General features: G+C 47.0%; 2 protein-coding genes across 4 annotated transcripts; one reads left to right on the top strand and one right to left on the bottom strand.

Moving 5' to 3' along the window:
• Window positions 1-928: 928 nt before the first annotated feature.
• Window positions 929-5836, top strand: BBLN (bublin coiled coil protein). The gene is made up of 2 exons (XM_075170353.1): window positions 929-1068; window positions 4206-5836. Exons 1-2 carry the CDS (start codon window positions 972-974, stop codon window positions 4397-4399), a joined length of 291 nt encoding a protein of 96 aa, XP_075026454.1. The 5' UTR covers window positions 929-971; the 3' UTR covers window positions 4400-5836.
• Window positions 5735-25784, bottom strand: CIZ1 (CDKN1A interacting zinc finger protein 1). 3 transcript variants are annotated; one of them, XM_075170351.1, is made up of 16 exons: window positions 25562-25784; window positions 25118-25245; window positions 22951-23066; window positions 20057-20223; window positions 18880-19015; window positions 17899-17959; window positions 14968-15047; window positions 14517-14596; window positions 13274-13456; window positions 12794-12924; window positions 12290-12374; window positions 11564-11677; window positions 11067-11246; window positions 10366-10435; window positions 9176-9297; window positions 5735-6409 (listed from the first exon to the last, which is right to left on the bottom strand). In XM_075170351.1, the coding sequence occupies exons 2-16, from the start codon at window positions 25216-25218 to the stop codon at window positions 5867-5869; spliced, it is 2169 nt and encodes a 722-aa protein (XP_075026452.1). In that variant the 5' UTR covers window positions 25219-25245; window positions 25562-25784; the 3' UTR covers window positions 5735-5866. The 3 variants fall into 3 exon arrangements, with proteins under 3 accessions (XP_075026452.1, XP_075026451.1, XP_075026453.1); XM_075170350.1 differs by having other exon boundaries at window positions 5735-6472; window positions 25562-25780; XM_075170352.1 differs by having other exon boundaries at window positions 5735-6472; window positions 25118-25296; window positions 25562-25617.
• Window positions 25785-27281: the final 1497 nt, after the last annotated feature.

Consider the following 27281-nt stretch of genomic DNA (forward strand, 5'->3'; position numbering starts at 1 on the left):
AATTACCTTAATATTCAATTCCCCTACTTTGGGCACAACACGGGGCCCAACTCAGCGGCGCGCAGTGAAAGGAGAAAAGCTGGCTGCGATGTTAAATGAGGACATAACCTTTTCTTTCTCCTTTGCCCCGAATACCCACTTAATAAGGGACTTCTCAAACCGGGTTTATCTCAGGAGCGCTGCTTGAATTAATGCTCTAATTGCAAGTTATTTTCATCCCAGTGACATCTCTCCCGGGGATGAAAAAACCACGCAGCAATTAGATTTCCTCGGGGCGCGTGAGGTACGACCGATGCTGGGCCAAAGACAAGGAAGGGCAAAGTGAATTGCGCTCGTTCCTTCAGGGAAGAGGAGGTTTGAAGGTGACCTGAGGGTGGTTCAAGCCGCCCAGGGGACGAAGCAGGGCTGGTGACACTGCATTTTGGAGCTCATGTTTGCCTCAGCGCCTGCAGAACAGCCCGGGGGCTCCTCACGGGAGGAGGTGGAGGCCTATTCATGTAGATCATAAGTTGTCTTGGGAAAGAAGCGCCGGGTGCCGATGGCGGCCCCTGACGACGGCTTCGCTTCGTGCCCAGGTGCACTCGCTTGTGCCGGCGTGTGCTGTGGCTGGGACAGCCCTGGGGGTGGGAGGCCTGGGGGGTCTGAGGACATGGCGGGGCAAGGAGACAGCTTCGCTTCGGGAACGCGCTTGAGCCAAACACCCAGGAAGCGGCGGGCTGGACCTGCCCCCGCTGCGCGCTGCCCTCAGGGGCCGCCCCGCTGCCGGCGAGCACTGCTCGCCGCTCCCGCCCGCGCGCCGCCCGCCCCGCACCCTGCGCGCTAACCACAGGCTTTACCCCAGCGCCGGCCGGCCGGCCTGCGTGACGCGCGCGGCGCCGAGCTTTCCCATTGGCTAGCGGCCCTGCGGCCGCACCCAACGCGCAGTGCGGGCGGTTCCGACGCGCCGTTGCGGCGTCGCGCGGGGCGGCGGGATGTCGGGGCCGAACGGGGAGCCGCACGTGCCGGTGGGCGGCGCCGGCGGCAACGACGACGACGGGGACGGGGACGGGGACAGCTTCGGGGAGGAAGGTGCGTGGGGGCGGCCCGGGGCGGCGCCGCCCGCCTGGCTGCCTCCCCCGAGCCGGCGGCTCCGGTGCGGCTGGGCGGGCTGGCCCGGCCCCGCGGGTCTGCGGGCGCGGGTGGCGAGGGCCGCGTGTTCCCAGATGTTTTGCTGCTTCTGCTGGGAGCGGTGCCCGACGCCGAGGGTGAGGCGGGAGGTGGGGGGCTGCGGAGCGGGCGTTTGGAAACCGAGCGGGGCTGGGATGGTTCCCGCACTGAGCCCGTGCGCGCTGCCTTGGGGTATCGGGTTTTTCTCTTTTTCTTGTGGAAAAGATTATTCTGTGCTTTTGCTGGTGTACGGGGTGCGGATGACCAAGGAGAAAGAGGACGTTCAGATTTTGAAACCGCAGGACGGATCGCGTGGGCAGATCTGGAGAAGTAGTCGTGGGTGGAAAAAGTGAATTTAATGAATTAGCTTGGCAAATTCCACTTTTGGGCATTTCTACAATGCCTAGGTATGAATTGCTGATACTGCCCTGTCCAGTTAGAAAAAGCTGATGGAGCAAGTGAGACAACGGCAGAGCTGTAATGCGTATATACAGGTCACTCTTAGAATTGTAAATCTTTCAAAGAGTAAGCATTTCACTACTCTTGAAAACGGTGAAGAGCTGGGTTATGCTGTTTCCCAAAACACCGTTCTGTTTCCAGATGGGACGCGTGCAGGTCAATCTCGTAGTTGTGGCTGTGATCCACCTGCAGCGACAGGTGCCCTGAAACACCCCAAAAGTGTTCACTGCTTTGCATCATCACAGTGATTTGTGTTTCAAACTTTTTGAAGACCTAAGAGACACATTGGATGTGACAGAGGAAGTCACTAAATCTACATCGAGCCTCTGCATTAAGTTGTAATTAGCTGGGGTTTTGTGTGCAGTAGTTGGTCATAAAGGTCTGTAGCTATTTCCTGGTCTCGTGGAGCTGAAGCTGTGGATCACTTCTCTTGATCTCAAATAGGAAACCTCATTTTTGGCAACTGTTCTTGTAAGAATGCAGAGGAGTAAACAACACAATTGCCATGCTCCTGGTCAACATTTTCATTAGGGGATGTGGTTAAGTTTCCACAAAAATACACCAAGGCTGCAACTAACAGAAGACAATAAAATAAAATGTTTTTACAGCTTATTTCAAAATTGTTAATTTTTTTTTTTCATTTCCCAAAACTTATATAGCCTTTGCTTGACCTCTAGGCACTGAGAACAATTAGGCTCCTGCTGTGATTACAGACTTCTTGCCAAGTTGTTGAATAATGTTACTTGTCAGAAGTAGTTACCGTATCTGCTTGGGATCTGCTCACTGTTTAATTGGAATGTGGTGCAGCAAATATTAGGTTGAAGTAAGCTCTAACTCATGGACATTCAGGGGTCACGTACCTTGAAACAGGGTTTGCAAAATACAGCTAACTGCCTCCTTTTTGGAAAGAATGTGTCTGTGGGATTCATTTTTACATGCAAGGACATCAACAGTGCTCTTGCTCATAATGCCACCTCTGCATATACCTGCGAGGCCAAACTTTTATAAATAAGCTTAAATGCAACATATGCAATTCCCCAGAGAATTAAAGGCTGCAACACTGCTGTGAATGGCTGCAAAGTAGTATAAGAAAAGGAGGACATATTTTTTTATAACAAAACTTCTCCTTAGCTATTAAGAATGCAAATGACTGCAATATTTAAACAGTCACTTTTAAAGCTGCTGGTATGGCAGCACTTGGGACTGGTGCGTGGGGGGCTCTGGGCACCCTGCCTACAAAAGTGCCGAGGGGGCAGCCGAGAGGGGCAGAGTTGGCCTTGTGAGGCTGGGGGATTTCAGCACAACTCGACCCTCATCCATAGGCCAAGGGTGCCCAGAGCACGTCCTCATCCTCCTCAATTTCTCTATAATCTTCATTAGCGCAGAGCAGCGCTTCAGCCAGGCACCGCGTGTCACGCTTGGCTCCGACACTCCCCCAGCTGCTCAGAGGAGCCGGGTGGAGAGGAGCCAGCCCCAGCCGGTGAGGTGTGGGCTTGTCCCACCCACACAAGCATCTTTCCCTGTCCTGCAGCCCACGATCCTCGCAACTGTCAGCCTGCAGGTCACAGCTCGATGCCGGCCCCCCTGCACTCGCTCAGCCCATGCGGCCTCAGAGGGAACGTGGGACTGGCTCTGCCGGGGGTCTCCTGTAACCCCCGGGGGTTCCTGAGTAACTTGTCATCAGAGGTTTATCTTTCCTGGTTTTTCAGTTTGGTTTTTTGTTATTCTTGAAGATGGTGTGACTACTGCTTGGAGCAGTCCAAAAGCAAGTGTTTCATCACAGTAGCAGAGCTATCGTCATTTGATTGACAGTGCTGATACACATCACTGTGAAATGCCATTGTATTGAGGCTCACACTTCTGCACTTGAAACAAATGCTGTGAATAAGCAGCTGTACCTAGGCAACTGTCAGGATCATCCCGCATGAGTTGTTTTAATCTGAAGTACCCAAAGCCTTAACGGTGCATGAAAATCCCGTGGTTGAACTTGGTGCCTCACACTTACCTCCCTTTGGAAATAATCGTGCCCCTACAGCACCTTTGGGCTCATCCCTGCTCCTGCCACAGCAATGGCTGTGCTGTTTTGGCAGTCTGACCCCAGCCAGGCCCTTGTGAAGCACATCCCAGCCTGGGAGCCTTACACAAATAATTCACAGACTATAGTAAACGCCTCGGCATGCTGCCAAAATGCCTGCACCCTCATCAGAAAAGATGACCCCCAAGGCGGCTAAAAAGGCTAACTTGTCCTTGGGGTTTATTCGGTACTGTTGCAACGCGGATCGCTGTATGAGAGCACTCAGCCTGCGGTCAGCTATTCATGTATGAGATCAAAGGCTGTCAGATATGCGCAGAACGGGTTTGGACTGCCCACAGGTACCTTGCCTTAGATCTTATTACCAGTCCTCCAGCTTCCCATTGGTCTCATTTGATCGGTGAACACAACACACGCAGGATTCAGTTGCATTTTACTTCATGCACCAGAGGCAGATAAGGCACAGCCAAAATGCTGTGGGCGTATTTTGCAAGAGCTCTCGCTGCCTTCACTGACTGCAGTGACAATATACTTATATTGTTCAGTCTCTCATTTCCCTTCCTTTTAGAATTTGCAGCAATAAACTCCATGCTGGACCAGATCAACTCCTGCTTGGATCACCTGGAGGAGAAGAATGATTATCTACACGCCTGCTTGAAAGAACTGCTGGAGTCCAGCCGCCAGACCCGCCTGGAGTTCCAGCAGCAGAGCGAGCAGCAGAACATGGAAGCTGATGTGCAGGGATCACAGCCTCCTGTCTAGCGTGCTGGCCACAAACTCCCAGTTGGTATTGCTAAGGGGACATTTACTGGTCACCGATTTAACGTAAAACTTGAATAGAAGAGGTACCTCGTGCCTGTCACTTGTTCCTTCCTGTGGTTGTGTCCTGCCATTCACCTACATGTTCTGTTTTTCTTTAGCTGTGCGATAGGTGCAGAAGCACACAGGTGGATGTAGGAGAGTTGGTTCTTTTTGCTCCCCAACATGAGCCTGGCACCGACATTTGGGTAAAGCTGGTTGTAGGAAACCTGATGCCATCCAGGCTGTTTGCAGGTAGGCCCTCTTCACAAAGAGGAAAAACGATCTCTGCTCTTTTGCACTGTTAAATCCGAGCAAGGAATGTTACGGCTCTAGCCTCTTCCTTCAAAAGGCACAGTAGGCAGGGGCTGTCCTGACTCCAGGCTTGCCCCTAAGGGTAACTCTGGTGACAGACTTTGAGAGAGGGGCCCTAGGCCAGCTCCTGCCTTGAAACTACAGCTTCCCCAGTATTGACATTAACTGCCATGTAAGAAATACTGGCAGATGGTCCCCTGGACTCTTCTGTCCCCTTCCAAGACAAGCCACCAGGGTGATGGTTTTGACTGTTGTAATTGAAAGCTAACTCCTTAAGCTGCCATTAAGGACTCGGGCTTTAGAGAGAGGCAGAGCAGCCTGGTTCGCCCCCACCGCAGCATTAGATACACAGAGCAAAGAGACAGGGGCCTGCCTGCCGTGGGCTGTGAGCAGAGTCCTCCCTGTACATTTTGACAAGAGCACGCATGAGCAGTCTGGTCTGAAACTTTGTGATCCTGTCAGGATGGCCTGGGGCTAGCACTGTGAAGTGAGTCTTACTGTTCTACTTCTGTAGAGTTAAAGGAGTTTTTTTGAAAGTTAAAGGAGTTATTTATAAGAAATCTGTTTTATTAAAATCAGTTTGAAACAAAATTTGTTCCTGAGAGTCTCCACTATGAGAACAGACTGTATTAACCCTTGTCGTATTAACAAAGGACCAGGATGGACATTCTTGCCTAGCTAAGGACACAGTGCTTGTCCAAGAGTGTGCACCTTTGAAAGCAAACTTCTGAGAGGCAGAATTGGATACACAGTCTCCCAAGAGAGAAGCTTTTCCTCTGCCTGGAAAGGAAACAAGAGAGGAACTACAAAGAATTGTTAGTGAAAAGTAAGTCTGCATCTATCTACTTCATGAACTTTGTCCCCTATGGAAATCACATTATTCGTCTTCTTTCAAGTTCAACGATCCAAGCCTCAGTCTTTCCACATAATTGCTGTATCCCAACTGTACAAGTAATAACCAACACCATCCTGTATTAGACACGCTAAAGCCAGGCTTATTTTATTCTTAAAATAAAAACAGCAGTAAAGTTGAAGGTTTTTGCTCTATTAAAAGACTCAGAAAATAAACATTTCCAGCAAATATCATATGTAAAGGGCTCTTCCTTTAAGGCCACTCTATCTGGGTTTGCGCCTACTAGAGCGTCTGCACCCAGCAGAGGTAAGACTGGCTGTCTCACCTTTGGCTAGGGAGGAAGGCTCTGCCGCTGCCTCCTGGCCTGTGTTTGCTGCCTCATTCTGTCCTAAACCCCCTCCATTCCCTGGATCCTGGCAGTCGTCTGTGCCTTCCCTTTGCCTGGCTGCATTGGCTTCCTCCTCCTTAGACACAGCGTGTCCCAGCAACTCCCCCACGGTGCGGTTCTCTTCAGGGAGCGGAAAGTCGGCACTAGGGGTAGCGGACTTGCTCTCTTCCTGTAGATTCTCTTCTTCTACAACCATGATTCCACATACATCGTCAGTCACGCTGGCTAGGCTTTTGCCCTCTGCTACAGAGGTGGCCAGCTCACCCTTACCCTCCGGAGACCTCGAAGCTTGTTCTTGCAGGGCTGACAGCTCCGTACCCTCCTTGTCTATCCCACGATCATCATTCATCTTCCTGCTGGTGTCTGCTGTTGTAGCAGGAGGCTGTTTCAGATCATCCAGCAATTGGGAGCTGGAGCCCTGGGAATGCAAAGGAGCCTCGGGGTAGGCAGCTGTGGCACGATGCCTCGCTGCCTTGTATCTCTGCAAATACAAACAAACCAACGTGAGAGACAAGCCCAGCTCAGCTACTGTCACTGCAGCAAGTAGCAGCTGGTCCAGGAAAACCTGTACAAAAACAGTGGTGAGTGGCAGCTAGAATCTGCAGGGGCACAACTTGTCTCGGCAGCTCTCCTGGCCTGGCTGCTGAGGCTTTCAAGGTCAGCTCCTGTGAGGAAAAGGGGAATATTAAAAATTGAAGTCCCTCTGGCATTACTTAATGCTGAGCAAGTGCATGGCAGACCTGTGGCTCCTGAGACAAAAATCATGTTTTGGCAACTGTTAATCTCAGTCAGACTCAGGATTTTGTAGATGTAACAGTGCAAGTGACAGCTCTTGCTTCAGCTACTGCTAGGACATAACTCTGGACATGTACCCTGGATACATGAGGCTATGCACTGCCCTCAGCTACAGAGATGTGATTTAATGTTTATCAGCTAAAGCAAGACTTAAGTTGAAAGCTTAAAATTTTTCACTCTGCTGATACAATCTGTGCAGCCAGTGAAACTGTTGACAGGAACACTAAGATATCAAGAATATCTTCTTGTTACAAGGTACTGAGGTTCTCTACAGAATAAAGATAAGCATATCATCAATAAAATGACTCATTTACATTAGCTATCATGATGAACCAGTAGAGGTCTGTAAAGAGATTAAAATGGCTACTAGCCATTTTCAAGACTGGATTTCAGAAAAACAGCAACTTTGTGCTGCATCTAACATGCAGTAGGAATCTGGTCTTCAAGACCCAGCCAGAGCATGAACTAAAGGAATAAAACAAAGCTTCCTCTTTTCCACAACAGTTCCCTCCACAATCAGCTCACTTGCAGCTTTCTGCTAAAGGGTCCCTTGAACTGGCACTAGCATCAGACCTGACAATTTAAGGAAACTATTTCGAGCGCACTGGCTTTCACCACTGCCTTAAGCAGTGCTACTGTAACCTGCAATGTGGAATTACAGCACATCGAACAGGCAGCTCCACCTTGTAATTCAGTTTTTCATTGCAGGCTTGCTCTTTCCCTGTCCTCAAATAATGGGATATGCGCAATATCATAACACGCTGGAACTAGATCAGTCGAGTCGTAATGTTGTACCCAAACTAAACGAGGTGCATGCCAATTTGTTTTCAGAGTGATGCTGTGAACTGCCTCACCAACAGACGATTCTCTGCTTTGAAATGCTCTCCTGAGCTACTCTGGTGAGAGTACCCCAGAAACTGGCAATTATTTAACTCAGACTGTGACAACCCCAAGGCACCTAAGCGGCCAAGAATAATAGTTATCTGCCTGCAGATATTTAAGGTTGGACTCTTGTCATAAATAATTCCTCCAGGTCACTCTGGCATCCATTTGAAGAGCGTCCGATTTCAACTCTAAATGGGCCAAATGGGAGGCATACACACTGCTGCTGCAGTTTCACTCTAAGCTGATATGAAATAAGCCAGAAAAACTGCAAGGCCGATTCCTTCATTCCTGAAATGACTAGCTGCAGGAGTGGGAGAGGATGAGCAACCATGGAGGAACAGCTGTGGTCTTCTCCTGCTACTTGCCATTCCAAGTCCACTGCTCTAAGTGCTGGCTTCTGCAGCACCCCACCCTTTTCTGGAGGCAGTGACAGCTGACTGGGAATAGTTAACCTGTCTGAAGACTAGCAGAAAAACACTAAGATTTTTTTTTTTTGTTTAAACACTAACAAAAGCTGGATACATCTGTGGCCGGGAAGCACAACGGCTTTTGCTGGAGCAGGTTGTGGGTGCAGGCAGAGGACAAAGTCAATGTGGGAGCCTCCCTCCTTGCCAGGGTCAGGGAATACCGTTCTCCTGCACAGGCAGGGCCCCGGCAGTGGTCACGGGAGCGGGCAGAGACAGTGCAAGCCCTGCGTACCCACCACAAGCTACTAATCCAGGCCCCTCACCCCCTGGCAAGTCAACAAGGACAGAACGATGGAGGCAGATTCCAGGCCAGCCCAGTAGGAAAAGCTTCTAGATACGAAAGCAGCAAAGGGCAATACGGCTTCTTTAGGTGGAGCCAGTAAAGCAAAGGAACAGCATCAGTTGGCAGAGCTTTGTGCTAAGGAGTTTCTAGGAAAGGGTAGCAGACAGACAGACAGACAGACTTCCTGTTGCAGGCTGACCCTGGGGACCAAATGGACTCTCCCCAGCTTGTAGCTTCCATCACATAAAGAGTCACCTATGTAAAGGTGAATACCTGATTTTACCAGGCCCCTTCCTGGACAAATCACACCCGCAATTTTGGCTAAAAGAGCTGTTCCTGCAGTATTGCATGAAAAGATGCATATGCAACAGCTTTCTTTAAAAGGAACAGCATCCGTCTCTTGCTTTTTCCCCATCTTGACCCATCTGTAATCTGTCTAACAGAGAAGAGGCCTAGACTGAATGACAGACTCCACAGGTTCAGCAAACAGAGGAGACACTCTGAGGAAGACTTCCAGCCAGAAATGGGCACCAAGATGACAGCAGCAGTAGCTGGGAAGCAGGACTGGACTGGTTTTAGATCTACAGGGGTGATGGGAGACAAACACAGAGCACACCAGGAGAAAGCTATGGCACAATGGACACCAAGATGATGGAAATGAACTGAAGACAAGACAGCTAACGTGGTGGATTCGCTGAAGAGACACACACGGGGGTAACAAATGCCAGGCCATGCAATTGCCAAAGGGTCTAACCTGAAAGTTCTCAAAATGCATCAGGGACTTGCAGTGTGCGAGCCGGGCAGCAGAGTCGCTATGGTAGAATTTGTGACACAGCCTGCAGAGGTAACCTGCGACGGGGACCAGAAAATCCAGGCCTGTGAAACGGGAGGGGAAGGGAAATCACAGATCACATTGAATGGAACTCAAATAATGAAAGCATGTTAAAAGGGAAGGGGCGGGAGAAAAAGAAAAGCTTTGCTTCTGTTAATCAGGGATTTGCAAGATGACTTGCTGAATATCTCATCTTACCATGGAATGGCTGTGTGGTTGATATTCAGAGAGAAATCTGGCTGCCAGAGCAAAGAAACTACACAGAGCATTAAGGGGAAAAGAAAGGAAAAAAGAATACAATGGAAAACTACAGAGAACATGTGATCTAATGTAATGGGATCAAACCAAGCAGAAGACAGCAGGCGCGCAAGAGGAACACGCAGAGAACATTCACAGCATGAATCATTATTCCATCTGCCACACGATAGTGGAAGGTTACAGCGATATGGAAGATTGGGGTAAACAGAGCTCTCCTTGGGCACAAAACAGCCTCTGCAGAGCTGCCCTCCTCACAACACGAGTGGCCATTAGAGGTTTGAAGTCAGAATCGCTTACAGGGTGGGGACCAGAGACAGCCATCTGGAGGCAACACTGCCCACCAGTCCAGCAACATGTCTGAATAACCGCTAGGTAAAGCGTGGGGGTTCTGAAGCGGAGGAAACATGCACAGTTTGGGCTCTGGCAGAGAGCTCGATACAAGAGAGCTTGTATCTCTATACAAGCTGCATTTCTGTTGGAAAGCATTCTCATCAATATGGTTTCAGGCTCCATCTTTCCAGAGCATCCCTCATTTGCTACCTACTTTCTTCAGTACTCCTGCCCTACTCATTCCATTTCCTACCTTAGTAAGGTATCTGGCTCTCGTCCCTTCTTCTTCAAAGCAAAAGGCAGCTGACAAACATCAATCACATCCTTATGTTTTATCACACAGTAATAAAGCAACGTTTGGCCCTTTCTCCAGGCAGCCGTGACCTACACCAGTCCGATGCAGATGCTGGAGCACTATGGCTCAAGAAGTCATTACAGCAGTAGGTAGAAACCACCCTCTCTTACAGATAAAGCATGTGGCCGGAGAAGGCTCTGTGGGCCTTTGCTTAACTCTGCTTGCTTACCATAGGCCGTGTCTGGACAATACTTCTCGCTTCCTTCGTAATCCTCCAAAGACACTTCCTTCAGCCCAGTCTGGAAACCAAAAGAACATTAGTGCCTACTGTATCTATGCCAATTACCTTCCTGGGCTCTTAGATTTTTCTGGTAAGCTTGGGAGCAAAACAGAGGATTCACACACCAGAAAGACTTGCACAGCATCTAGTTAGGGCCAGATACAAAACCCAATGTCAGGAGGCCACTTCATTACAAGGGTTAAAAATGCCCCTTGCACTCCAAGCCTGAAGTAGCTTAGCCATGTACCTCCTTCTTGGTAACTGTTCTCTTCTGGGAGAATGATATTTATCAAGATAAACCTCCACACATATGCTTGCTATGAGACCAAGCTGCTGCTGGGCTATTCAAAGAGACTACGTCAATGTCTGTCAGAAATTCTTTCCCTTGAAAAAACACTGCTTATGCTCCTCAACAACAAGGTAATGTTTGAAAGCACCAGTAGGAGCTGTCCAGCACAGCAGAAACACCCTCCTGCATCCCACACGTAGTGCCCGATTCTCTCTTGCATTGTCCTGTGCTCTGGAAGAATCTCCTGCTGTAGAGTGCAAGATTGACTGGACTCTTGAAACCCTGAGCTCAACCAACTAAGTCACAGGAGCCCACAGCAGATTCTCGGGTAGATCATTCCTTCTCCTTTTGCATGGCATACCTGCTTGGCAGCAGAATCCTCATTCTCCATCAGCACTACATCAAGGTCTTCCTCCTCACCAGCTCCCCCCTCTTCCTCCTCCTCCTCCTCCTCATCATCTTCAAAACAGCCAACAGCATCCACTGTGATCAACTCCTCCGAATCTTCTGGGCTGCCCAACTCCTTCTCTCCTAGCCTCACCTGTCAGGTACAGAAAAGAAAGATCAGATTTAACTCTCCATTTAACCAAGGAAGACCCCAGACTCTGAACAGACTGCATTTGATAAGTAGAAGGGACTGCAAGAGGCACAAAGCTATCGTGCTTCTAGACACATCTAACTCCTTGTCCCTTTTTCACTCAATTTCTTTAGGCTCTAACAATCGAAGTCCAGCCAAAGATGAAAATTAAAACAGGGTTGGAAGAACTGCACGTCTTCCTTTCATCCCTGTGATAGTCAGGGAAGCAGACAGTTAACCTGCTCTACAGTGTAGCTGCCTCCAGTCCTGCGCAGTATTACCTCTTTGGCTTTCTGTTTGTGCTCAGGGGACTTCATATGCTCCACAAACTTGCGAGGCGTCTTGAAGTGGCGGCTGCAGACAGTGCAGAAAGGACGAAGCGAGCGTTTGGCCAACTAAGGAAAGAGGGATGATCCAGTAAGTCACAAGAGGCACCACTTCGGAGAAATGCAGATAAATCTTGAGTGAAACAAAGCCACAGCCCTGCATCTAAAACGGGGAGACCACAAAAACAGAGTAGTCTTTTCAGCAGAAAGGACTCCCTAGCTCTTATCTGCCAAAAAGATGGAAAAGATGCAGAGCAAAACAAATGTGGTTTATAAAAGGTGTTTTGGCACTTCTCCCCTAGAAACCAATAAATATAATGGCCTGCCTAAATTTTAGCGTGAAAATTTACATGCTGCCCACCAATTCCTCCATTCAATTGATTAGGTGAGTACAATTAAGCCGTATTTACTGAGAAAAGCCAAGAATTATAAACTAGAGGTGCTTCAGGCCATACCGACACAGCATGGCAACTGGAAGCTCCAACAATGCCAGCGTTCAGAGGCAGGAGGTAGCACGGCAGTGCCCTTAGACAGTGAGAATGTTACTGGCAGAACTTTCTGTGCACCTCTCCACTCCAACCACTTTTCCTTTGCTGCTTGGGGAGCAGGAGATGCTAGACACTTCCACTCAATCCTCACGAAAAGTCAGTGCAAAGGTGAAGCCCATGCTATGGTTGTTACCTTGTGTTCTTGGGTCCTGCGATGTTTGATTAGATCCCCTGTGAAGTGTATCTGACACGTGTTACACCATCGCTGCTGGGTCTCTCTGAAGTGACAACGGATATATCTGTAAGTCACACCTTTTTACATTCTCCAGGGAACACTGCAGTTTTCAATCTGTTCTCAGCATTGTTTTCCCCAGCATTCCTATCTTTATAGGCTCGGATTTATCTTCTCCCCTTCCCAGCCATTTATAAAGGTCGCTTTAGCTCACGCTGACAGAAAGGCACCAGTTAAAACAAGTCTCTGACCTGATCTACTGTATTAAAAACTACACAGCAGGTCAAAGTCAACACTGGTATCCTTCAGCAGGAAGAAAGTTGCCTGAAGGAGATTAAGGCCCCTGAAACCAGAGGGATTTTGTACCTTACCTAGAACACAGGGGCACCCCGGTGCAGCGAGGAATTTTAGAACCCACGTAGGTCCACATTCAGATTGTGTTTTCCAGCGCAGACCAACACTTACCCATCTTTCTCTGCCAGCACCTTCTGCTCCTTCACCATGGGCAGTAGTGAAACAAAACAAACATTGCTCATGTGCTGAATCTCTCCAAGTCGCTGCTGGTGCTGAATTCCAGCCATGTGGGTTTGGAAATTCTGAGAGAGAGGTTAGGAGAAAAATCCATTTAAATATATTCGAAATACAGAAAATAATAGGTATGAGCTATGCTTTCCATTCTCTTGACTGCTGTTTTAACAATGAAATGGTATAAAAGCTTAAGAGCATGGCTGCCTGTGAATCCACATTCACTCTCTAGCAGGTTGCTTTCCAACTCCTCAGGAGAGGTTTATTTTATCTGCATGCTTGTCACGATTTTTTATGTTCCTTGTTCCCAAAGCATGAGCCCTTGCTAACAAGTCTCCTGCTGCACCTTCCCATGGCAGCTGGCCATCTAATTCACTTCTCTTGACCACCCATGTCCCAGTCAGACCTGTGGATTTTTACCTGCTGACTGCAGCAGTCGGTCTTGCAGATATAACAGTAGAATTTAAGGACCGATTCAGGGCTGGGATCAGCTGTGCCCACCTCGCAGGTCCAGTGCCCTGGTTTCAGAGCTGTGGTACTGATAGCTCTGCTCTCACTGCTCTGCTGGATAGTCACTTTCAGTGAACCTCCAGAGCTCAACACCTGCCAAAAGAAGGAGTCAAGATTAAGTCCAATCTCTCAATTAGAAGACACTAAAAATTACACCTGCTTTTTGTATGCGACCTAAGCTCTCTACCCCTTAAGAAAATGCATTTAACCTTGAATCCACAGGAGGCTGATCAGAAAGACTCTCATACACACTCCTTCTCCCAGCGCTGCTAAATCAGCGATCCCTGTGTCATAGTACCGGGGCTATTAGTACAGATGGTGGTTTCTACAGCCTCTGTAGACACTGTACGATCCAGTCTCTGGAGACTGGAACAACAAACAATGCGTTGGTAAGGGACACGATCAGCTCACATTTCTCCACTGCAGAACTAAAAGCAACTCAGCACCACACCTGATGGGGTAAGGAACTCAAGCAAGGGCAGGATGACACATTCGATCACATCAACAAATGTCTCCAATTATGGAAGACTATCAAGTCTGACTCATACCATGGGTTAAATCTTTGTCTGCTTACAGATTTACACAGCATAAGATCTCGGTTTAACATCTAGGATGTGGGCAAGGTATTTCATGCAAAAGACTATCGGGTTGCTGGCTTCACCTGTGTCTCATTTTTCCAAGCTGCCTTTCAAAAGCACAGACTCCCACTATCTGCTCATACCTGCTGTGACGGCAAGTGCCACAGCAGCCGCACCTTTACTACCATCACCTGAATTTTTTTACATCTGCTCTTCAGCAACATATAAAGGATGAATTTAGCTATGGCCCTCAATACATATATTTTTCAGTGGCTCTTTCAATTCAACTTTCCATCTTTCCAGATGAATACTGAAATCTTAACGAACCCCAGTATCCACAAACAGCCAGCAGTAGGTAAGGTACAGGCTAGAGGAGGTACAAAAGCAGCAAGTCAGAGCAGACTGCGCACTAATTGCAATCATATTATGCCTTATTGCCAGGGACAACAGCTTACAGGAGGAGACAGAGCTCCAGACGTGGGTGCCATCTGGTTCCCAGTGGCAACGGGCTTCTCTGGGATGGAGGGGGAGGTTGTACATTCTGCACCACCCCTGCATGGATGGTGTCTACTCACCTCAGGAGCCTTTGGTTCCTCAGAGAATTTCCTCTCTTTAGAGAGATCTTCAGCTGTGTACTCCTTTGCATTGTCTGTACCTAGGAAGAGAGAGTCCTTTCAGCTGCCTTAAATCAAAATAGCAATGACAGAAAAAACAAAGCAGCAGGTGAATTAAGTCAGGGAGCTTTCCTCACAGTGCTGTTGGCCATAAGCCCAGTTCACAAACCCTTCTCCAAAGAAATCCTTTATTAAAGAGGGAAACTTCCCATCATTTGCATTTGATAGGCAACAGGTTTTAGGGGACTATGTTTGGCTTTGGTTTCTAGATTCTCTCCTCCTTTCCCCATCTTGTATGACTGGAGGAAGGACATTTCTGACAAGACCCACGGGTTCTACAGATGCTGATCTACAGGTGCAGTTCTAGCAAGGAGTGCCCTAAAAGTGCAAATCACAGTGCCCAGCAACTCACCATCAGCTTGGACACAGGTGCTTGATTTTCCTGCTTCCTTGCTGTCTGTGGCATCCTCTAGTGCAGACTCCTCGGTCACACTTCAAGGATATCAAGAAAATAACCTTATTTGCCATGTTACAGATGAAGAGATTCAGAAGACACACCAAGGCACAGGCTGGGGTCTAAGCTACCACACTCTCCACTAACCCCTCAAATCAATAAGCTACTGGAAGTGGTATTTCAGGCAAGGATTCAGCAGAAATAAATAAAAACAATGAAGAGTGGGCATTCTAGAACAGATTCAGAAACAGCAGCCAAATAATCTGGACAAGAAGGTTACAACTGATTTTTTGGATCACTGCCCTCTCCTGCAAAAGGCCTGCAGGGAAATAAGTTCATACAGGAAATATTCTTAATAAGAGCTCCGAGAGCTCGTTCCTGTCTTGATCGGTGACTTGCAGGGAAACTGCAATACCCAGACAGTACTCCAGGCTGCTCTGTGCATGAGGGAACAAACAAAGACCAGTCAGAACTGAACGGGTTCTCAATGGTGTCTTACAGGGGTTTCATCATAACTGCCTGCTCTATTCATATCGGTCGTGTTTCGTTCGGAGTCCTTACAGTTATGCTTGTGGGGGAAGTGGAGCTGTACAAGACACAAATCAAAAGGACTTTGCTTTGTTTTATTTGGTACTGGTGATCTGCTAAGGAGAAAAAACATCCCGAGGGGACCGCTGAGAATGAACCGTTGACTTCCAGAGGGCACAAAGGGTACTTTACAATGTCTTTCTCCATCCCCCATTTTTCCACCAGAGCTAACACTTTTCACCATGGCTTGAATGTCTTCTCTCTCAGGCCAGCTCGATATCCCACCCTGGTGTCCTTCTGCCAACAGGGAGCAGCACATTCTGCACAAGCAAGAACACAGACTGTGCAGGTACTGCATCCAGTGATCCAAACACACGCACCGCATAATTTATCAGATTGATAAGTGATAATGTAACTGGGTTACATGGCTATAAATATGCAGCAGGGTTTGGGCAGTGCAAACACGAAGAAAACAAGAGTGGTTGGCATTAACATTATTTGTCAAGTGCTGCCAGCAGGCTCAACACTATACCACACACAGATGGTGACAGCACTCCAGGGCAAGGGTTCGCAGTCTAAACTGCAAATCTAAGGAGCAAACTAAGGGAGCAAAAGCCATCACGAGCATGATCTAAGGAGGAAATGGTATTATATGGATACTTGTCAGGCCATGCTAGAAGAAGTGGGTGTTCAAGGAGGATTTGAAGATGATGAGTGCTTTCTGCACTGGAATGAGGATGTTGTTCCAGGCATATAGATGGTACATAGGAGAAAAGGCAGAAGTGGGAAAAACCTGAAATGAAGAAGGAGGCTGGTATTCCTAACCAAAGGGAAATGGAACAATGAAGCATGAAACAAAAGTTTATGACATGGATGGGGGGAATGCCCTTCTCATCTGCGAAAGGCAATATGAGAACAGTAAACCATTTTTTTCAGAGATCCATCATCTGAAATTCATTGGAAGTAAACAGAAACACTTCAAAAAAAAGCTAAGCAATGATCTATTCTAAATAAACACCAGCCATAATATATGCATCAAATCGGGCAGTCACCAACTACTGCTTAGGAAAGGATTTTCCTAATAGCAGGCTTGCTGCAGTGAGATCTGTCATTCCTCAGATTTGATTCTTTCTTCAGTGTATGTAACAGGACTTAGATTAATACCCGACTAAATATTAATGTAATTAAAATTAAATTAGCTTTGGCAAACAGATTAACAAAGCATACGCTCAAATGCATTTGACTTAGCTTTAATTGAATTTATTCACTTTCTTGCTAATCAGAGTCCATAATTCACGACGGTCCCTGCTCACATAATATTTATCACTCTTTAATGTTTTACATCATCAAGGTAATATCTGAACATCAAAGTAATCCTGGAATATTCTCCCTAAAGCTAGCCATTAATCTCTAATCTACAGATGGGAAACAGAGAGGTGAAGAAACTTGTCCGAAACCATGCGGTGAATTGTTAACAGGGAACATAAGAGGACCCAGGAGTCCTGACTCATAGTCATTAACATATGTTGAAGAATTCTCAGATCCATGCCTCCAGAAATCTGTATTCACTCCCTCCTCTTCTCCCTCTGCACCAGCTAACAGCAACAGTTCTGGGAGAGGTACAGCACCGTACAGATGGCACCAGGAGCTCCGTGACGTGCCTTCCCACTAGATGGCAATGCAGCCTTGTCTGTTCTCCTGTACCCAGGGAGGCAGGGAGGGCCAGGATGGGCCTCCCATGGCCAGCATGCCTGCACGCTGCGCATCCCTTGCGGATAATAGGATTGCCTTTGTCTATTTTTACCCAACAGACAAGAGTACCAGCAAGACAATCTTTGCAGGAGGGATACAGAACTCAACACTCATGGTTACAGGCTTGGATACTAGGGAGTAGCGATTCCCTTCCCTTTCTCATTCCTCAAACTACCCTCTCCTACACCTACTGTAACCTAACATATTCCAAGGCTTTTCCTCTCCGCTGATACATGGCGGCTCATTTCCCTTTTTGGCAGTTAGGGAAGAAAATTAGAGAATCAGAATAGAAATCAGAATAGAAAAGAACCTCTCTGCTTCTTACAAGAATCCTGGCAGGAGAACACATGAGCAAACTCCACTTTGTTGCACGTTTACATGAGCTGCATCTCTTTTCATTCCTGTAGTTGGATCACCCATAGCGGAGACCCTACAACACCCTGGATCTCACCAAGCATCATGAGATTTTCTGAATTGTCCACGAGCATCTGAAATACCTCCTACATGCTAGACATCAGAGCTGCACAGTTCAGCCCTAATTATTAGAAAACAAAATTAGACAATAATCCTAACCCCAGTAACTATTTCAATACCCCATTCAATAAATACCTCTTCAGTCTTTTTGCTGCAGGCTCCGTGTTCAACACAGATTCTGTTGGAGTTCGTGGCTCTGCAGGAACACAGAAGGAGATCTCCTTAGCAAAGCAGACCATGCCACCTTGAGCATGTTCCCTAACTGAATGGCCAATGCCAATAAAACTCTGTTAGAGCAAATAATGCTATACACTTGCTTATTCTGAATTTGAGAATTGTAGTGACAAGGTTAGATAATGACCTAGGAGATTTAAGTTTTATTGCAGATGTCACTGTATGAGGTGTCGTCCAGAAAGAAATCTATGTTTATGTCTACTAAGTGGGTCTCAGTCCTATACCTAGGTGACAAGAGCCCAGATCATAGGAACATTAATATAAGCCAAGGTGGCACACCTACCTGATAGCAACCATTTAAACAGGTAATTTTCCCCACTGCATATACACTGGTCACAACCTCATCATATGCCTGCATTTTTAGATTAGGCACTCTTCAGTCAGAAGTAACATTCCCACATCTGTATTGTGTCTGGCACTGTAAGAGATTCAGTGCCAGCAGTTTCTGTTCTGACAACTAGAGTACAAGTACTCTTTCAACTCGCCTTTTCCTTAGCGTGTTGATTGCAAGTGGTTCTGCTTCATGTATTTGACTCCATGAGATGTTGAGTTCAGCACGGGTAAGGCAATGTGGAAGCTTTAATTTCAAACCAGTTTTATTTTTTCTCCCATCTTAAAAGGGGCTCACTATCAAAGTAAGTTCTGAGTAGCTTCCATACAAGAGATGTGGAGCTAGCTTATAAAAACCTAAAATATCCAGGAAAAAAGGATATATGAAGCACATAGCAGAGGGCTGTCACAGGCAGTTTAAGTATTTAGAGAGAAATTTAGAGTTTAAGTATTAGAGAGAAATGTAGCTGATTAAGGCTAAAGCCACCTCCAGTCTTTGCTGCAGGAATAGCAAAGAGAAGTTTATCATGTCTAGAAGCATTTGTTTCTTACCTGTGGATGGCAAGGAGTTGTTCTGCTCTGACCCTGCTTGCACTCCCTCTGGGATTTCCATTTTCTCATCACCTTGTGTCTGAGATGAAGAACCAGGATCTAGTTCCCGTTTCCTGTCAGGGACCCTCTGGAAGTCCTGCAATGAGTAGAGAGTCACTGCCAGCTCTCGGTCCTTTCTCAAACCCAACACACTGCCCAAAGCACCAGACTTTTACTGTGGGGCAGGAACAGGAATTCCAGCACACGGTAATGGAAAGGAATAGATGGTTTACAATGGACTGTCTTGCTTCAGGCAAGTTTACATGGTTAAACAGAGCAATGGATTTTACTTCCACAGGCAGCCCATGACATTTATCCAGTGCTTTAAGTAGCAGCTGGAGGAGACCCTGCTGCTTGCAGAAGGTAGGATCACTTTAGATGGACTCTGGCAAGAGGTGCATAGGCAGGAAAAAAGAACAGTCCCAAATAATCCCCCTTCCTTTCAACTCTGGCAAAAGGACAGTTCAAGAGTGGAAGTCTACCTTATCCAGCACATCTTTTTGACAGAATGGGACCAAATATGAAAAAGCTAACCTAAAAGGAGAGAAGTACGAGTCAATTATTCCAAGAACCATTTCAGGATACAAAAGAGGTCTCAATGGTGGAAAGTGAGAAAGTTTTTACAAAAAAACCTGTAGATTTTACAAAATCCACAAGAACAAATATGTTCCTGATCTTAAAAAAAGGGAAAACAGCCCAAAGAGGCAGAGTGACGTGTCCATGGTAGAAGCAAATCATTTGGGAACATTAAATGGCTTTGGAAGGCTAATGGGGCAGAACTCTGGCCTCTGTGAAGAGCAAAGCACTCAGCCAGGATTTCTTCTATTGCAATTACTTTGAAGCTGGTACTTCTAAACAATCCTTTTATATCTTAGGTTTAAACAGTTCTGCTATGAGGAATTCTCTCTCTTGGGCAAGAAGTGAGAAGAAGTCTTTGCATCATAAATGTAAATATGGACCACAAGAACCTTAGGGATGGAGTTATTTCTGCATTTCTGTGTCAGCAGCGTGGTGCAAAACGTAGTTTTCATTGTAAGGCGCTCTCCTTTCTCTTTTGTTCTCCACCTACAATACAGTCAACTGCTGCAAGTGCAAACCAAGCACAAAGCTCCCGAACAGCTGGAAACTACAAGCCCACCTTGCGAAAGGTCCGGTTCTGCCGCTGGAAGGGAAGGCTGGGGAAGCCCAGCCGAGTCGGCTTTAATGAGACCCCAACAGGTGGTGGCCCCAGGAGGGAATGTCTTGTAGCCTGAGGGAAAAACTGCTGCAGTGCTGGCGCTGTCATGTTAAATCCACGCAAATTTCCTATAAATGCAAACACACAGCATATCACCACCCTGCAGCATGCAAAGGAGAGAGAAAAACTTCCACCTGTAAAGCAGCAGGGAGAGGGGAAGGGCTCCTCCACGCAAGACCCTGTACTTTACTGGGCACTGTACGAGTGTTCCATGCTCTACCTTCTTCAGCCCCCACAGAACAATTTGATGTAATAGCAACTATTACTATGTATCAGGCTATTTAATTACGATTGTCACTGCAGGCTAAGATCATTAGAGCAATTATTTGATCTGGGCACACTAGCGCTTGTGTTTGCAACAAACAAGGTCTCGTTTTACAGAAATTCTCTGTAAAAAAGGAAAATTCATCCCACATTTGTGCAGCTGGCAGCTCACACCATAATATGGATGCTGTTCAATACAGGCCAGCAACAGCATTTCATTTAAAACAACACTGGACTTTTCAAACAAGAGATTCCACAGTCTTCTCTGCCACCTGGTTATCATGCAACCTCAACATGTCAACGTAAACTCCGACACTTGAGACTCTGCCATTTCCAATTATAATGCTCTGCTTTCTGAACAGTTCTTTTCAGCATCCGCAGACTATTAACTAAATCTCAACAATTTCTTACGAAGGAAGTCCTTGTCATCCACATTTCAGGGGTGAGGGAATGGAAGTGCCCAGATGCCTCAGCTACACCCTCAGAAGCTGTCCACCATTCTGGGAACCAGTTTTTTATTTTTCACTTGAATTAGTGCATACTCTGGCTTTTTAGAAGCTGTCAAAACAGGGCAGAGAAGTTTGGAGACAGGCACCCAAAATCTGAAAAAACAAGCTACACTTTTTAAAGCCTGCAACACAATAGGAAGTACTCCTCCATGTCTGTCTTCAAAACTAATCTAATCTCTTATTATTTACCATAAATAATCTCTTACTGTAAAAAAATATAGCTGTATTAAAAAAATCTATAAAGCAAGAAATCATCTTCTGCTCTTGTTTTAGTACCTTTACAGAACCGCACATCTATTTCAACTTGAAGTATTTCTTTTTTCCTATTCCCACTGCTGAAGCCACATACAGTCAATGAATTATTTATGCTGATGTTTCCCAGGTACAGAAATACTACAGCATCAGATATTCTTACGCGTAACCCAAACCCGAATGACCAAAAAAATTCAGATCCCCGAGAAGGACCACAGTGAACATTGCAACCATACTGTATGTTACCTGTGGCTAGCTGATGTAGATTATTGAAAAAGAAGTCACAACTCAACTCAGCATGTAGGAGGTGAAAAGAAGAGGAACAACGCTAAGTCGAAGTGCGTGTAGAGTGTTCATTAACATACCTTATCCTGCCCTAATTTGCCTCAGGTCCTTGGCATATTATTTAAATACAACTTCTCAGTAAGAGATTTTGCTTTAGGGAAAAGGTCAGCCCATGCTAACATCAAATATATCTGAAAGGAATATGGCTGACTAGAGTGGAGTCAGACTTTTATCCTGACACAAATATATACACCCATCTTCAGAGTATGGCTTGTCCTTTTTCACTGCCAGTTTCCCTACAACCTGACAGAGATCTGTAAAGAGCCACTGGAGTCACTAGAGAGCCCTCTCGTTAAATGGACGAGAGAGAACAAAAGGAGAGTTAACGACATGCAGAATAAATCTATTGTCTTCACATCTGGGCATGATTCACAGGCAAGATAAAAATTGCAGGCATTAATCTAAACTAGGCACTTTAAAACTATCCCAGGTACTGTCTTGAAAAGAGCTGTCAGGTTAAGACATGAGCAAAAATAAAAACATAGCTTTATTCCTAGTATCTTTATGTTAGCAATGCTATTATTAAGGCAGCTTCATAAGTTTGTTTTGAACATGATGTCATATGGCATGGAATATGCCTTTGGTCAGTTGGGGTCAACTATCCTGACTGTGTCCCCTCCCAACTCCTTGTGCACCCCCAGCCTGCTCGCTGGTGGGGTGGGGTGAGGAGCAGAAAAGGCCTTGACTCTGCGTAAGCAAGGCTCAGCAGTAATGAAAACATCCCTGTATTATCAGCACTGTTTTCAGCACAAAACACAGTCCCATACAAGCTACTATGGAAAAAATTAACTCTATCCCAGTCAAAACAAGTGCATCACCACATCTGGCAAAAAAATCTACTTGTGGAAACACAGTGGTGGAAGAACAGTGATATTATCCACCACACAAATTACAGTCATTTCAGGGAATCGAAATTTCACACGACAGTTGAAACACAAACCATTTTCCACCACAATATACTTAATTTGCTTGTGCTGCACTAAATTTGGACAAAGACAAGCGTCTACTACAAACAAGGTTAGTGTATATATAACAGACAACGAAATAAATTGTTTTAACCTTCCAACCAAGAAAGACAAACAAATAATAAAAATCTAAGTATTTTATCTAAATATATTGATGGAAGAATATTCTCTTCACCAAGTCCAAGAGGGAAGGCACACATTTAGTATCTAACCTGATACCTTCTAGGGCTATTCCTGGTTGTGAACAGTTGGGCACATGGGATTTTCAACAACTGAAGAACCTCTGTGATGTGGACTATGGACAAATTTGAAGAGAGAAAAAAAAAAAAAAAGACGACAAATGGAACTGCCAAATACAAGGACTGCAGTGGTTCAGCAAGAAATAGCCATACTACAGTTTCAGTCCATGAAGGATGATTAAATAACTCCAATAAGTAAGCGTCTCCCATAACGACAGTACCTTGCATCTGCTGCATGAGTAAGGCCCGCTGAAGCATAGGATTGGCATTGAGCAGCGATGGTTGATTTGTTGCCCGTAAGCTCAGCATCTGTTGCTGTTGCGGTGGTGGCAAACCCCTGGAAAAGAAGGCATTAATCATAAGAACCCAATAAAAACTGTACCCTTCAAATCCAGGCACCTAACAAGTATAAAATGGAGGAGCAAAGAACAGCTGAAATGCTGATATACATGCATGAAAAGATACCATACACCAGCACTGTATCCTCTTTCTTCCACTCTCCTGGAATTTCCAAAGCTGACAGATTGTCTATCAAGGAATTTGAGGTCAGAGAGAACTCCTTAGCACCAAGCCCACATAAAGCCTGTCAAGCAGCATAAAAAAAGCCCAGGAGCTGACTGCAGTTCTACAGAATTATGCAGCACTCATCAGTAAAAACGAGCGATCTAGATAAGCAGCTACATTTAACACAACAACAAAAAAGAAGTTCTAAAAAACAGGGAGTTTTCTCAGTAGCTTAAAGCACATTTTTCCAAAATCGATGCCTCCCACACGGAGCCAGACAGGCCGTAACTGTAAATGGTGCCCCCTAACTGCAAGAACCAGATGGAAAAATAAAGCACAGCCCTCATATTTAAAACATGAGGAGGAAGAAGCGAGCGGAGAAGGACTCTCCAGTCCTAAGGAGGGTGGAGCAGACATGAGAGAAAGTCTGAAGAAACTGGCAGGCACTTCTTCAGGCGATTGCAAGGTCAGACCCACCTCTAAGCGCAACTGCAGACACAGCTATATCTGTTACGGCTGTAAAGAGGTACAAACATGGATCAAAATACCCACGCTGACAAAAAAAACCAACACTCTTAACAGCATTTACAGCAGCTCATCTTCACATTTGCTGCTCTAGATTGTTCCAGTCTCAGAGCAGAGATATTTATACCAGAAAAATAATACTTTTAAAGGTGTAAGATGCATCCATACAATCTCAGAGTCAGGCCCATACTGGCATTTTAAGGGCAGCTTTGTTTATAGTACAAGACATATGAAAATGGTAAAAAAGATTTAGAGAGATTTGTATTTCCAGCAGAACAGAAAGATTCCCACATTTACCTCAGAGACATATGCCTTATAAGGATAAAGTAATTATTATCATTTATTAAATAAGGAATTAACTTTCTTCTTAAATTCACATCCCATTGCTTTGAATTTCCAGAGGCTTTACAGAGAACAGTAACTGCAAATAAATGCATCATTTCAGAGAATTTGTGTTAGTTCTACAAATCTCAGTTCATCAGGGACAACTGCTCCTATCTAAGTTATTTTCTCTCTCGCATTTTGTAGGAAAACCCCGGCTATTTGCCTTTTTATTTCTGGCAGATGTAATTTGTCTTTTAACATACAAAACATGATTTTCTCCATCCCCCCCAGCCCCACAGTGCTCAGTCACATCCTCAGCGCTAGTGCCACTGCAGAAGTAAGTGCAATAATCTCACCCAGGCCAGGAGACCCAGCCAGAGAAAGAAAATAAATAAAGAAGTGAAGTTCAATAATAAAATAAAGTGTGTGTCTCTATTTAGGGCGGCTCAGTTCGGCGCGTACGAGCATTGCTGCGGGAGAAGGCGTTTTCCCCCGAGCCCCCTCCTCGCTGCCTCAGCCCGGCGCCCGCCCGGGCCCTCGCCGGCTGTGAGGGAGAGGCTCGGCCCCGGAGCATCCCCTCCCACACGCTCTGCCCGGGGCCCCCCTACGCGCCCTCGGGGACTCCGCGGCGGGAGCGACCCAGCGAGCGGAGACGCATCTCCAGAGCGCCGGAGGAAGAGTTCAAGGCTACGGCGGCCCCCGCCGCCCCCGGCCTCCCTCCCCACAGCGGGCTGTGCCGCCCCACACAGGCCGCCGCCCCCCCTCAGGCATCGCCCCCCCACACCCCTCTCCGCCCCAGCCGCCCCTCGAGGCCTCCAGCCCCCCGGCTCTGCCCCGATCGAGGCCTGCGCCCCCCACGCCCCCGCCCTCCGGCCCCCGCCTCCCTTTGTCGCCTTCCCCGCCGGGGGAGGACAGGCCCGCAGCCAGCCCCGCCGCGGCTTTCGCGGGGCGAGGAGGGACGGAGGGGAGGGAGGCGGAGGAGAGCGGTCCCCCGGGACAGGCCTGAGATCCCCGGCCTCGCGTAGCGGCGCTTACCGGCCTCCCTGCTGCGCCGGGGGGTGGTGGTGCTGCTGCTGCTGCTGGAGGAGGTGCTGGAGCTGCAGCAGCTGCTGCTGGAACTGCTGCTGGTTGAACATGTCTGGGGAGCCCCGAGTGGGGCGAGCCTGAGACAAAACACGGGAGGGCGAGGGAGGCACCGGCTGCGGGGCTGGCGCCTATCAGCCCAGCAGCCATTGAGCAGGGGAGCCGCCGCCGCTGCCGCCCATTCATTCACTGAGCCGATCCCCCCTTTCCTCCTCCTCCTCCTCCTCCCCGGGGTCATCGCAAGCAGCAGCCTGTGGAGGAGGTTTCCAAACCCCACCTCCCAAAACCCGCTCCCCGCCTCCCCTGCCCGCGGAGCCCGCAGCCCGCCCCGCTCCCCGCGGCGGGGCCGCACCGGGACGGGAACCGCGGCCCCTTCCCCGCCCCGCCGGCACTCACGGCGCAACCCGCGGCGTTCACCGCTCCCCGCCAGCCGCCTCCATCTTCCCGCCGGGGACAACAACCACCTGCCCGGCCCCGCTCCCCGGCCGAGCCCAGGCAGGAGGCAGCTCCTTCGGCGGGGCTGGAGGTCCCGGCCGCCCCCGCAAGGCTCGGGATCACCCCCGAAGCCTCCTCTCAGGTCGCCCCAGCTTGCAGCACCTCCATTTCCCATCCCCCGCACAGAAGCGGGAGCGGGGTCCCCTGTCCCTCGAGAAGGCTGGGAGGGGATGGACACCATCTGCCCAGGGGGAACGGAATAAACGGCTGAAGAGGGGGAGCAGATGGCATCCAACCGCGTGGGGTTTCTGCTCTTTGTTTTTTTTAAATAGTCCAGGGGAATCTTTGGTAACCATCTCTCGCCGAGGAGATGGAAAAAACCCAACAGCCTCTGGCCATTCGCTGTGGTCACATCTTGGCAAGCCTGCCATGAGAACCTGGAAGAAAACAAACAGGGACTTTTGCAATATTGCTCTGTGTTGTAGACCAAGATGACTTTTCTAGCAGATCCATTTTTTTTTTTTTTTTTTCTGGTGAGTTTGCAGCAAAACCTTTCCTGCAGCACCTGTTTTCTGTAAGTGAATTAATTTTAAGGGTGTTCAGTACACATGGCCTCTGTATGAAAAAATACTGTGACTAGCATTTCTTCTTATGCTACACCTAGCAAGGGTAAAGATGCATTTCTACTCTTTGCCATTCCAGAGAATCCATCCTGAAATAATTTACTTTATAGTCTTATTCACGCCATTAAAGACTACTTGATTCATTAAAGGCCTTGGAATTGATTTTTAGCTGAAAGTATTGTAAGCTGAACTCAGTTATGGGTGATATACAGTTAGCATTAATAATTTTCAACACAGCAGCATATGTTGATTTTTCCTTTGGGCCTTTTTATACCATCCTGATTTTACAATAATCAATTTGGAGATGACCACCCATATTAATCAATGACTGGCCATGTTAATGCCTAGAGCCTTTTATCCAGTCACAGCTGCCGGCACACAGAGAAAATGCCCTCCTGTTAAGCATTAAAGCTTAAGTATCATCCCAGGGAATACATACATGGAGCAGAAAACATATGCGGAGTCTTTTTCAAATCATTTTGCATAATTCATCATCTTTGCTCATGCTATTACAGCAGCTACCAGCCTGGTTAGTTTGCAGCTGTGGGGGAGAGCGTTAATTTTATGATCCTACAAGTATCCATATATTAGCCAGACATGCAAAAGACAGAATTCAGCTTGTAGAAATAACCTTAAATCTGAAATTGATGTCTCCTGTTCTTGTTTCTACAATTAAAGTTCTTTTAAGTATTCTTTGTATGTAACATTTGGAAATCTACAAAGCAGCATGTTAATGAGATATGTAAGTAACTAAGACTACAGGTTTTTTTACTGTTAGATATTATATTCTGACGTAGTCTAGGAGCTCGCCTCAAAGCCTCAGCTTTCTTCTGTGAGGTCGTGTATATAAATTGTTAAATAAACAGCCCTCAATACAAGTTCATGAACATAAACCTACAATTCAATGCACAGATATATTACTGCATCAAACACAAATCTGGACATGGATTTAGTCCTGTGCATGCACAACGCAAGTCAGGATTAGGGCTGTAGGAAGTTAAGACATCTGCCGCTTTATCAACCTACGACCCAAAGGCTGATCTTCAGAGATGCCTTTA

The sequence above is a fragment of the Calonectris borealis genome, chromosome 21, assembly GCF_964195595.1.
Source record: "Calonectris borealis chromosome 21, bCalBor7.hap1.2, whole genome shotgun sequence".
NCBI lineage: Eukaryota > Metazoa > Chordata > Aves > Procellariiformes > Procellariidae > Calonectris > Calonectris borealis.

Bases quoted from the DNA above. Each gene is read 5' to 3' on its own strand.
- BBLN (XM_075170353.1), top strand. From the start codon at position 972: ATGTCGGGGCCGAACGGGGAGCCGCACGTGCCGGTGGGCGGCGCCGGC. The intron at 1,069-4,205 runs GTGCGTGGGGGC...CCTTCCTTTTAG, and splicing joins GGACAGCTTCGGGGAGGAAG to AATTTGCAGCAATAAACTCC.
- CIZ1 (XM_075170350.1), bottom strand. From the start codon at position 25,218: ATGTTCAACCAGCAGCAGTTCCAGCAGCAGCTGCTGCAGCTCCAGCAC. The intron at 14,597-14,967 runs GTGAGTTGCTGG...CTCTCTTCCTAG, and splicing joins CACCTGTGTCCAAGCTGATG to GTACAGACAATGCAAAGGAG. The intron at 13,457-14,516 runs GTGAGTAGACAC...TTCTTTTGGCAG, and splicing joins AGGAACCAAAGGCTCCTGAG to GTGTTGAGCTCTGGAGGTTC.